The sequence below is a fragment of the Falco naumanni genome, chromosome 10 (assembly GCF_017639655.2).
Source record: "Falco naumanni isolate bFalNau1 chromosome 10, bFalNau1.pat, whole genome shotgun sequence".
Classification (NCBI taxonomy): domain Eukaryota; kingdom Metazoa; phylum Chordata; class Aves; order Falconiformes; family Falconidae; genus Falco; species Falco naumanni.
The window spans coordinates 8,511,799-8,523,894 of record NC_054063.1 but is presented as its reverse complement, the minus strand read 5'-3'; the positions used below and the strand labels follow the sequence as shown (position 1 = coordinate 8,523,894).

Sequence of the window (12,096 nt, the reverse complement as noted above, 5' to 3'; positions counted from 1 at the left end):
GGCTGCTGCTCAGCCTCTGCAGCTCGGTGGGAGCCCACTAGGCTGTGAGGAGTGGGTATGCTGGTGGCCTTGTCATTTGTAACCCGCCTGGTCCTTGCTCTTCTGACTGTCCTTTGGTGAGATGAGTCCTCCAAACCCAAAGAAGAGCTTTTGGGTTGTTAGGTTGGTGTGACTCGTGCTTTCCTTGCACAGGAGTGCGGGTTTTTCCCCCCGCAGTAGCAGCGTGTTGCTGCGCCGACACCAGTGTCACGGCTCCGAGCGCTACCAACTCAGCCGCCAGCCCCCCGCCTGGTACCGCAGCTGCTGCGTGTGTGTCCCAAACCCGGCTCCTCAGCTGTGAGCAGCCCCGCGGGGCCGGGCTGCGGAGCGGAGCGGCCGGCGCGGCGGTGTCCGGCTGCCCTCTGGCGTCCGGCGGGGCCGGCCGGCGGCCGGGCGCTCCCCCCGGGGCCGCTGGCCCGCGGCCAGGCCGTGAGCGATCGCTGCGCAGCCTCGGCGGGGCCCCGCCGCGGTTCCCGCATTCCTGCGGCGCGGCTGGTCTGTTCCGTATTGTTCTCCCCGTCCCGGGGGGAGCGCGGCCGCTGCCCGGCCGGCCCGCCGGGGCAGGCGCTGGCGGAGCCCCGCGCTGCGCGTCCCACAGCTTAGCCGGGGGCTCTGGAAAAAGCCTGTCAGCCTCCTGGCCCTGCCGCGGCACGTACGGAGCCGGGGCTCTTCGGGAGGGGCGAGGCGGACGTGAGAGCGGCAACCGGCGGGCCCGGGGCCGGGGGAGGCTCGGCACGTGCAGGCCCGGGCGCAGCCCTCCCGCCATCTGCTGCCGGGGGGTGGCACCGGGGGCCGCGGTGACCGGGCACAGCGCGGGGGGGGGGCGCAGGCGGTCGCCCCCGGCGGCGCGCAGGGCCAGCCCGCTCTGCCGGGACGGCAGGGGTGCGGGGCAGCCCGGGCCGGGGCTGGCACCCGCGGGGGTTTCCTTCTCGTTCTTCCTTCGGTGAGCTGTTCTGGTTCGCACACCGAGCCCCGTGCCTGCGCCCAGCCCTTCGCTGCCCATCCCTTGGAAATCCAATTTCAAGGAATAGATGCTCTGGATTGTCTCCTGCAGGGAGGATGTGTTGGCCTGAGAGCAGCTGTGGGTTTGGCTCATGCCATCTGTAATGGCGATAGTGAAGGAAGCGTGCAGGAGCATGGGCAGGCAAGCTTCTTCTGCAAGCCGGCCCACGCACAGCTAGGCTGCAAGACCAGGCCTGGGGTGACAGTTGCTATGGCTAGCTATCTCCCCAGGATGGTCCATGGACCAGCAGCGACCCCCTCGGGCACTGGGCAACCCTCACAGGCAGGCAGTGGCCACACTGAAGCAGCAGAGCATCCACGGAAGATGCCGTCTCCCTCTCCACAGGGAGCAGCGCCAGACCACTCAGCTTTTTGGGGGGGACCTGTGTGTGAGCAGGCTGCACCCACCCCATCATTTCCTATCTCCGGCCTGGGAAAAAGTAGCCCAGGGCCAACACTATCTTTTGGCAGGGGGAAAGCCCAGCTGTGAAGTGGGGTGTGCTTGTCCCTCACAGGCAGATGTGTGGTAATTGACTTCATGACTTGGAAAGAGTAAAGCAGCCCAGCGTATCACTGGCAAAGGAATCAGCTGGGAAAACACAACCTCAGGCTGCTCCAAGTGCAAAATTTCAGTCCCAGCTATGCCATGAGAGGGACTTCCTAAAGGTGTCTAAGCAGAATCTGACCTTAAGTAGGGTTTTAAAGTGGTGGTTTTTCCCCCCCTTTTTTAGTCAGGACTGAGAGACCAATGCCCCAGAGGACCTGGACTTCCCCAGCACTCGCATGCTGAGCTGCACAAGCCTCTTCAGAGTGGAAAGAGAAATCCCCATGCTCTGGTAAGTAGTGAAACTGCTAACAAAAATCAACACTAAGGAAGCCCAGGCTGCTTTTGAAACTGTCTCGTGTCAATTGCTTGAGTTTGTAATTCCGTCTGAGCTACTTCACATGTTCTAATTAGGCTTGTTGGCCAAGTTAGGTGAAAGGACACGGGCGCCTTGTGCAACTGTGGCTGAGAGCAGCCAATGCAGATCTGTGCAAATCGCACTCAGACCTCACAAACACCCTGGTAGGTTCCCCATGCTGCAGTCTGCACTGCCTGAGCAAACCGCTGTCCTGCGCTCAGAAAATGGGCAACAGCAGGAGTAACAGCAGGTGAGCATTTGCACAAAAACATTATTAGGCCCGGATCCTGTAGAAGTTGCTTGTGTGCTGTAGCTGTGGCAAGTAGCTCTATTAATTAGCAATGATATTAATAACAGTGTATAAAGATGGTGCTAGATCAAGCTCCTTTGATAGGCAGAAGAGCCATGTGATCAATGAGCGTGCTGACTAAGGTAGGAAGGGTTATTTTTTGTGTGCTTGTGTTATTTATTAAGGAATTGAAAATAATGGCTGACGGGGGAAAATGAGCGCAATTGTTCTGGGGTTTGTGGTTTTATTTATTTTTTTACCAACATTCTGCCCAGTCTGTTACGGGCTTTCCTGGACCAGCTGCTTGGATCCTTTTACACTGTCTCTGTCAATTAGGCTAAAATACCGGCAAGAAGGGGGGAGAAGGGCTCTTGTCAAGCGATCTTTCTGGGACTGTGCTTGTAGGTGTTAAAAATGGCCTCATTAAATCTCCCTCTCAAGGTTTTTCGGGATGTTTTTATCTTTTGTTTGGATCATACTGCTCCAATTTTAATTTCTTTTGGAGGTGAGAAGCAGCTACCTTTTTCCAAATCTTTTCTCATCTTAAGTGTTGAAAGAACCACTGGCCTTTCCACGTTTTTGAAGGACGTGTACTTTTGGCATACCTAGAAAGCCAGTTCATAAAACAGTGCTTTTCTGCACTTTCGCTCCCCTGGCATTTCCAAATAGTTGAAGTTCACAGTGAGACTCAATGTATGAAAGTCAAGATAGCCTCTAAATTCATGTAGTGTCACCAGCTTTGTGTTTGCATTTTATTTGGGAACGCACAGCAACATCAGCAGTAACAGGAGTCCTCAGGACATCTCTCTGTGTGGCTGCTCACCCTGCCAAGCCGGGAGCGGGAGCCCCGAAATGTTTCAGACTGCAGGCTGGTCTCTTCCTCACTCCCACCCCGTCATCTGTGACTTGAAGGGATGAGTCTGGGCCCTGCTCCCAAAAGGGGAGCACGTGTGAGCTGGCATACCGCACATCTTTCTCTCAGCCCCACTTTTGCAGCCTCGGGGCTTTTTATTCTGCAAGTCAGTGAGCACTGTGTTCAGTAGGATGAGGGAGAGGGGGTGGGGGTGAAGGATAAATGAGGCATGTACATGAGGCACCCGGGAAAACACTGTTTGCAGGTTAAGGACCCTTCCTTACACATTTTTCCCTTGTTCTGCTTTACCTCCCTTAGGAAAGCTGTCTGGCAGCCCAAGCTTTGTGCTGCAGCTGAGAGCTTGCTGGGTGATGTAGCTGACTGTACACGTTGTCCTCTGGTGCAGTGGGGTTTTTTTTGAAAATTTGCCTGAATTAGCTTCAAGGCTCTGAGCATAGCTCTGTCCTAGGCCATGTAACACTCATTGTAACATTCTTTTTCCTAGGCTCACAGGACATCTCTGGGACCAGATGGACTGAGCTGAGCTAACAGAAGACCCGATTTGTCCCACGAACTCAAGGACAGCAACGTGCCACAAGGACGATGGCGGTGGGATATTCGTAACACAGCAGGAGACCTGGTTCACTGAACATTTTTCCAGCCTTCGTCCGTCACAATACTCCTCTCCTGTGAACGGCTGCTGCAGCTGTTGAAGGGGAACGAAGCCGGCGGGGGTTTGGGGGGCCACGTTCACGGGTAAGTGAAGCCCCGCGGGTGCGGCGAGCTGGGGCGCGAGGGCCGCGCCGCCACCAGGTGGCAGCTGGAGCCCAGCTGTGAGCGCGGCCAGGCGGGAAGGTTACACACAAACAACCCCAAACAACAACAACAAGCCAGCCACAATTACCGAATAACCAACACAGTGCGGGCAGGGTGGGAAAGGCCCTAACGGATAAGTGGGGGAAATGAAATGTTGCGGGAGATTTTCATGCTGTTAGAGGCAATGTTGTAATTCCTCTCTTCTGCGCCCTTTACAAGTAATTTCTCCTCTCCCTGAAGCAGCTGAAAGACCTTATGGATATCCCCTCTTCTGGCTGTGTGCCCCTTGGCTCAAAGATTACTTAACTGCTTCACATACTAGAGATAAAAATCGGATAAAATGTTTCAGTTCACTTTTACTGAAGGGGATGGTGCAGGCACTGTTCCAGGCCTGCCTGTCCGCTTCTTTGGGGTGTGGGTGCCCCTCTGCCCAGGATACAGGTGACTGTGCTGACACTGTTGCTTTCCCAGAAAGGTTTTGCTTTTGTGGCTGTTCATGTAGCGACAGTCAAACAGAAGTAACCGGAGTTGCTGGAAACCAGCCTGTTACATTTCAGGAATGTGTAAGTATGCAAGGCTCATAAATCAGCTCTGTATAATGGTCACAAGGAAGAAAAAAAAATAATCCTGTTTTATGCGAGAAGCACGTTACCGTGCTACTGGTTTGGGGAGAGAAGCATGGGGCTGGGCTACTGGTTGGCAGGGCTGTTCCACCAGCAGCAGCAGGGAAACCACGTGGACTGTGTGCACCGACCGAGGGCTCAAGAGCAGCAGATGCAGCTTTCCACCGGCCTCTGCGTGCGCAGGTAAGCCTGGTGTGCGGGTGATGCATTATGATTTTGCAAGGCTTCTCAGAGCAAACAGTGAGATCTGCAGCATCACATTTCCCTGAGGCCATCCTTGCTGGTTTCCTGGAAAAAGCGTGCTGTAACCCTTGGGCTCACTGGAAAGGCCACCGCACCAGGAGTGCAGTTTTCCATGCTGCGCTGTTTCATGAGGTGTGGTGACTCTGACTCACAGCTCTGCTCTCTCTTTGAACGCTGTGTTCAGTCTAGCTCTAATGGGCTTATTCTAATGTGGTATTTTTGCTCAAAATACAATTAGTTAATTTTTAAACCAACCTCTTCCTCCGCTTTTACTGTGCAACACTTCACACAAAACTTTCTTAATTTGTCAGAGCAAGCAGGGACAACAAAGCTAACAGGAGACTTGTCCCATTTTCCTCTTATAATAGCGACTAGAAAATAACTCCAGTTGATGTGTTGCTGCAGATGCAACTGTTGTATCAATTCCTTTCCCACCTGGCAGGCTTTGGGTCTCAGAACACAGCTAAACTGCAACCTCAAAACACTTGTTAATGAGCAACGCCATCTGTAATAGCTGAGCATCATTATACGGTATCAAAGTGTACTGAATATAAACATTTAAGAGAAGTAGTGCTGATGAGACAAGATACATTGCATTATCTGTGTGACCTCTGCCTTTACGATGGCTTTAATCCAAATCCCATTGATCAGACCATTAAGAGTGGATTTCTTCCATCAAAGGAATACTTCCACAGAACAGTCACTGGATTCTGAACTCCAGTAACCCAAACAGAACTCATGCAAAAAGACATCAATTAATTCAGAAATGTAAATGACTTCATATTACTTTATTAAACAGCCAGTTCTAAAGAACAGTAAAAAATATGAGAACATGCATCATTTGGTGTTCTTAAAAAAAACTTTTGTCCAAAATAAAGACTGTTAGAAAAATTAAACAAGTTTAGCCCCAATACACCACCTGCTTACTGCATAAAAGATGTCTGGTAGTTATAAATACTGTTCTGTCTCCTTTAGCAAAGTTTAACAATGTATACATTAGTATTTCTATCACAGGGTTTTTCACATTTCTTCTGTAAACACGAACAGTTTTTAAAATGCCTTGTTAGCAAACTTAAGGAACTACTGCTTTCCTGTACAGTAAATACAAAGAGGAAGATCCTGGATTTTCCTGCCTTTCTAATCAGCACTCCATTTACTGAAACATTAAAGATCTCAATTAATTAGTATAAAAATATAATCAGAGAATAAATGTCTGAGAAGGTTCAGTATTTGTGTGAGTCTTAGTTAATAGGCAAATAAAACACTATTGACTTCCAAATCTGAAGATCACTTCTGTACAGCTCTTCCGAGATCCAAGTATCACAGCGCTGTACACAAATGCACTGGTTATCTCTCTGAAACATTCAACACTTATTTACTAAAAATAATTTAACATTTTAGCTGAACTAACAAGCAGGTGTTGAGATGGATGCCCATATTCGCTGTACATGCAAAGGTCAAAGCTGACTAACAAGCCACACCAATGGGCACCTGCTCTTCGGGAGGGGAGACTTCATTCTCAGTCCACTGCTAAATAAAACTGTATTCTGCTATTAACATAATAGAGACATTCTGAGTTCTTGTCTGCTGTGGGAGATCTACAAAGCAGAAATCACAGACTTGTTCCTTTTCCCTACAGAAACAACTGGATTTCTCCCCAGAGAGAATTTGGAGCAGGCTCTTTGAATTTTGAGTAGGCTTTTTGGGGAGCCTTGTTACTAGAAATGCTGGAATTATTTTACTGACGAGAGTTAATTTTTTTTTTAAGCAGTATTGCTGCACACTTATTATTTTAATCTAAACTAAACATTAAAATGTCCAATTTAGTTTTCCTCTTGCACTTTTTCTAATCTGGCCTCCAATTAAGACAAAAGCGCTGCATCTAAAATGGTTGTATGTTATAATCTGCTTCCTTTCACAAACACAGCCTTGGTGCAGATAGATGGTACGTGGCCTGTGTGTGCTATCATCTTCCATTTGTTTGCTCCAGAAGTCTAAGTCAAAACTGCATCTTTTGAACAATGAAAAGAAGTCTCAAGGTTTTTCTTAGCACTTCTCAAGTATGAGACAGTACAAGAACAAGCCTGCATGACTACTTTTCCCAAATGTTTTATGGCAGCATTTTGTACATACCTGTTTCCAGTTTTTTTGTTTAGATTCCTGCAAACAGAGGAAAACAGGACTCAAACCCCACCCAGCAGCAGGTACCCAGTGACACCAGCCTACCCGCACGAAGGAAGAACGCGTCGAGGCACTTAAGCACCATGCGAAGAGCAACAGACAGACAGAGCAAAATACAAGGAGGTTCAATGGAAGGAAAGGTAATGCTCTATCCCAGAGCTGGACAGAACCTCCAGGATTGATTTATCCTGGGTTTAAGTTATACTAACTGAACCAATGAAACAAACAGTTGCTTCCCAGTTTCAGAATGGAAGTGATGCTGCTTGATCGGTTAGATGCTGCCAGACTGTTACAGGCTAGTTTAGAAACAACTCTGTCACAAGCTCCATTTAAATAGAAATCTTCAGTTGAAGAGTTTTGTATAAAACAACAGAATTCCTGGACACACGAGGGAAAACAGCAAGTACTGTCAGACACCACATATTGTAATTACTGAGCTCTGAGTAGCCACTTCTATGTGGTAAACAGTATTTCCTTTGTAGAAAGGCCCAACCTGCTGAGCAAACTAAGATCTTTATAAGCGAGAAGCTGCTTTGTGCAAAGCAGAGTGAAGTGGGCTTCTGTTCGGAAATGATACGTCAGCTACTGTCGTTACTCAGAAGTGGCTTTTTTCCCTTTCCAGCTCTTCTGTCTTTGCTCGAGTTCAGCTTCAGTGAAGGCAGCCGGGCCCCAGTTGGTGATCAGGTGAGGATTTTTGGAGCCTGGAAGACAGAGTGCAATACTCACAATGGGCATTTCTGAGCGGGACACGGCTCGCCCACCGTCAGTGGCACAGGTGAGTGCCACCACAGGATGGTTAGGTAAGTGCTGTCTCTTCTATGACTAGAAACCCTGCCAAAGGCGACCCGAGGACCCACCTAACCAAGGAGGGAGGAATGCCTGGAACACTGTCAGGGAAGGTGCAGAGCGTGAGGCTGTCAGCTGCTGCGATCTTTTGCATCCTTATCTCCTAACCTCCCCCACAACCCCAAACTCCTCCTCTTCTTGCCTTTAGAGGTCTCCCTGAAGGAAAGCAATCTCTCCAGCACTGCATTACAAAGCCACCTTCCTCTGGACAGGCACGCTATTAATTGAGCTAAGAAATTTAAACTTTTCCCCAAAATCAAATATTTTAGCTATTCATTGTTTTAACAATTAGCATTTATGCTAACTATATTAAACACCCAAATCATGCAATGTTCAGGTTCATCCTTGCTTTCAGTTAAATAAACAAACAAATAATAGTCATTTTAAAAAATTGTTATAGTAGGGCCAGTAAAGACTTGGAAGAGACCATCAACAGTTGTCACAAATGTGATATTTATAGGCTGCCGTGAAACCAATACGCTCCAGGAAAAGGCAGACCAGTAAATCACCACGTGATCTAAGTATATGAGACAGAACGAATATGTATTTTTTGTAACTTTCCTGTTGATACCTTACCTGGCTCTATTAGTCGAATTAATCCCTCATGATGAGCTACTTTATCTTTCCAACTCTTGGTGTTATTGGCTGCCGTTTCCAACTTCTTCTTAACCTCCTGAAATAAGATACAGCCCACTTGTAAACAATACTAACTTTACTCTCTTTTTATAAAAAGAAAGAACATCCTTTTAAATACAGAGACACACTAATTCAGCCAGCACTCCATTTAGTGTAGACAGGAGAACTTAATTTCTAACCATCCAAAGTAATTTAGTCATTGCTAGCTGTATACCAGAATCCAAACCAACTAGGTTTTACTAATTCTGTAGCTAAGTAGAGCTATTTTAGTTCATGAAGATTGAAAGCATCAACTGGTTTCAAAACACAAAGATGCATTTTCTGTTCCAAACCAAGACCCGCCAGTATCTCTCACTATCAGATATCGTAACATGAAAGCCAGGAAAAGGACCACTGCCGTTATACCCAAGCAAGAAAGAGGTATTCTTCAGTGTACACTGGGCTTTTGATCAATTCCAAACAGAAGGCCAGAATGTTTAATTATTTCTAAAATAACAATTCAACTACAGCACTGACCTACTCCATCATTTATTGTCGATTTTTTGTTGGTTGGTTGTTTTTTGTTTGGGGTTTTTTTATGTCTGTTGGATTCAGCAGTTCCTCTGGAGTAGTAAATGGATGTTTCATATATAGAAACTCTGAGATGTCATCAAAAAAAAGTCAAGTATTAGCAAAGTGCAATCTAACGATAGTGTTAGATGTAACACCGACACAGTAAGTTGTTAAGTGGCCGGAACGACCCCACCTGGGCCCTTGCCTGCAGTCACTGCAGCATTTGTATTCTGTGCCAGTCCAGACAGCTCACTAGTTCGTCCTTCACAGCGCTAACCTCAGGAGCAGAAGGACAGCATAAACACACTCCCTAGTTACACAGAAATCCAGTCATGTTTTGCTTCCTGACCTAAATAATAAACACAGTATCAGCACCTCCCTCGCCCTAGAAAGTCTACAGCACTTCAGACTCAGTGCTCACTGGAGTCTGACTTACCTCTTCCATGAATACAAGCTACTGGCCTGCGCCAAAAACACGGCAGAGCAGAACAGGTCTGGCGTTTGGGACACAAGGCACTGGTGCGCATGGAGAATGTGGGCTGACTTCTACCTATCCCTGGCATCAGTTCAGTGCTTAAACACCTCTTGGAGGAACAAGGGCCTACACTGATTTTTCATCTGTGGAAGCCAATACTGCCCTATGAAATCATCAAGACACTGCAAGAATAACCAATTCAAAAGCATAAAGCATTTTGTGTGAGAGCAACAGGACTGCATAAGAAGTTAGCCTACAGGAGAAGACAAACGTACACAGAGTATTTCAGGGTATGACTGAGCTGGCTGGCCTACAAACTGGGACAGAAGAATCAAGGAGGTGGTGCATCTGAAACATGTCCTCTTCTTCAAATACATCTACTGGTCCAGGCCAACAAAACCCAGCACATAACTACCCTACCCGTTCTTACAAATTTTTGCTATATTAGTCCTTAAAGCAGCATGATATTGAGGAACTTCAAATTCAGTTAAACTACTGAATACCTGATTAAGTGCAAGAGGTTGGTGAACAAAACAGCTCACCTCATATTGCTCAAGGGCCTGCTTCCTTTCCAGTTCGAGTTGTTCCAGTTGCTCCATAGCAACTTGAAGAGCCTTTTCCTTTATCATTCTCTGGTTTTCTAGCTCTTGCTTCTCTGCTTCTGTCATCTGAATGGTCTGTTGCTGCTGCAAGTGCCATTTTTCCAGTTCAGCTCTCTTTGCTGACTCCTCCTCCAGTAATCTGCAATGGGGATTGCCGTTAACTACAATTTGAAGTAAATTGTACCCATTATGTAGCATACATGTAGGGAAGCCAAGCTAATTATTTTCTTTCCTCTTTCAAAAAAAAAAAAAAAAAGCAGTGCTTGGGAAACAGAGAAAAAGTTATTGCTTGTTGGCTTGTCATTGATGTAAAGCTGAAAATCATGCCAGCAGTGCAAGCAGTCTAACTGGTACGAAGGGGCATTCAGAAAATTTAGTCAATAATGCAAATACACAACACTGAAAACCAGAAGAAAGCAGCGTGCCTAAGTTATCTTAATTGTCTTAGAAGGACTGAGTATATGAAAGAAACTATGCTAAACAAAGCCCACATGAGTAAGAGAAAACTTAACCCTTTATCAATTTGAATTTAAACCTGTGATAAAATACAGCAGAAAGTCATATTTATTTAAGATACTGCTTTATAAAATACACAACTGAAAAGTCTGTATAGAGTGATCTCAGTTTTTCTGAAATTGCTGAGCACTCTTGCTGCTAAGGGCTAATCAAACATTAAAAATCATAAATACCAGCTTTAGCCTTCATAGCTTAAGGAAAGAAAGACAAAAACAAAAGTCTACCCTGCGTTCGGACTTCCAAGCTAGTCCCTCTTTCCAGCAGCATGTCCAAGATGCAGACAGTCTTGAATGGTATGGCACAGTTACTTGTTATTGTGGGGGAGAGTGGGGAATTGAAATAAATTTCCACTAGGCCAAAGCCATACCTGGCCTGAAGTTTCCTTACAGTCTCTTCATCTTGACGTGCCTGTTTCTCGTCCTCCAAAGCTTCCTGTAGCTGTTTATACATTTCTTCCAGTTCACGTACTCTCTGTAAATACTGTTCCAGTTCAGATGACTTCTGAGCAACCTGCTCTTCCATTTTTTGTCTTACCTAGCAGCATAAATCAGGGACACACATGAGCTACCATTCAACCCCAGTTTCTGTTTTTTAAAGGAATTGCCACGTTTCCCTTGGATAATGTTTTCAAAGGCAAACCTTCTCCTGCTGCCTGCAGAGCAGAACTGATAAAGTTCAGTCTAGATTTGTAGATGTGTAAACTAAAAGCATTGAAAAAGATGATACGGGTTACTTACATCGTCCAGTGGAGCAGAGGATTTTTACGGGGTTTAAACCTAACTTCAATCAGCTTGATTTTGCCACTTAGTTTACAGATACAAGCTAAGGAAGAGAAAACTTGCAGAGTGCCCAGACACAAAGGTCAGGCTGGCTTAATTACACTGTTTCCACTCCTTTCCTCAGGCAAGCCCTCCCCTGGCAGCAGTGGATTTCACACACTTGTATCTGGCTGATGGCACAGGATGGATACAGGGTTGGAAATGGGCTAAGGGCTTTGCTAAGAGAAGAGCAACTCTAACAAAAAACTCTAACAAAAAACAAAGGTAAGGGATACAGGAAGGTGAGGGGATGCTGCATATCCACAGCCACCCAGTCTCTGATCCCCATTACCCTCCTTTCACTGACCAGAGTGGGAAACCAGAGGCGCTGCAGCACCAGAGCCATCTTCCCCCTCAGCCCATCGCTGTGCTGGGGACGACAGCAGCCAGCTGGCTCTGGACCACGTGAGACAAAGGACCCAAACCTCAGCATTCAGCAATACAAAACATGTACTTTGCAGAGAGTGAGCACAGCTCCTGAAGTCAGCAAGAAAGGCTTTCTGGCAAGTGTGCTAGGTGGGATGGCATGTCCTGCGCCACTGCTCTGCAGCCTGCTCTCCCTCAGCTAACCGAAATCCCACTGACCCAGAAAGTGATCGTATTCAGGAATTCACACGCAGCCCATAAAGCAGCACTGTGTGCATTTACGTTCCAAAACGTTCCACCGCATCAACTTGACTATTACTTCTTTCCTCCAACTAAC

At 47.0% G+C, this 12,096-nt stretch overlaps 1 protein-coding gene and 1 long non-coding RNA gene across 2 annotated transcripts in view; one reads left to right on the top strand and one right to left on the bottom strand.

Moving 5' to 3' along the window:
- The first annotated feature begins 528 nt into the window (after positions 1 to 528).
- LOC121094687 lies at positions 529 to 4,512 on the top strand. The gene is made up of 3 exons (XR_005829923.1): positions 529 to 691; positions 1,773 to 1,877; positions 3,591 to 4,512. It is a non-coding gene; the product is annotated as an uncharacterized LOC121094687 (long non-coding RNA).
- Positions 4,513 to 5,536: 1,024 nt separating this feature from the next.
- The window catches only part of SWAP70 (switching B cell complex subunit SWAP70), a 41,047-nt gene continuing 34,487 nt past the window's right edge, over positions 5,537 to 12,096 (bottom strand). Inside the window, exons 9-12 of the mRNA XM_040608647.1 lie at positions 10,943 to 11,109; positions 10,000 to 10,198; positions 8,371 to 8,467; positions 5,537 to 7,649 (exon numbers count right to left, since the gene is read on the bottom strand). Of these exons, the coding sequence (XP_040464581.1) occupies positions 7,540 to 7,649; positions 8,371 to 8,467; positions 10,000 to 10,198; positions 10,943 to 11,109 (573 nt within the window). The 3' untranslated portion in view covers positions 5,537 to 7,539. The remainder of the gene's footprint in view (positions 7,650 to 8,370; positions 8,468 to 9,999; positions 10,199 to 10,942; positions 11,110 to 12,096) is intronic.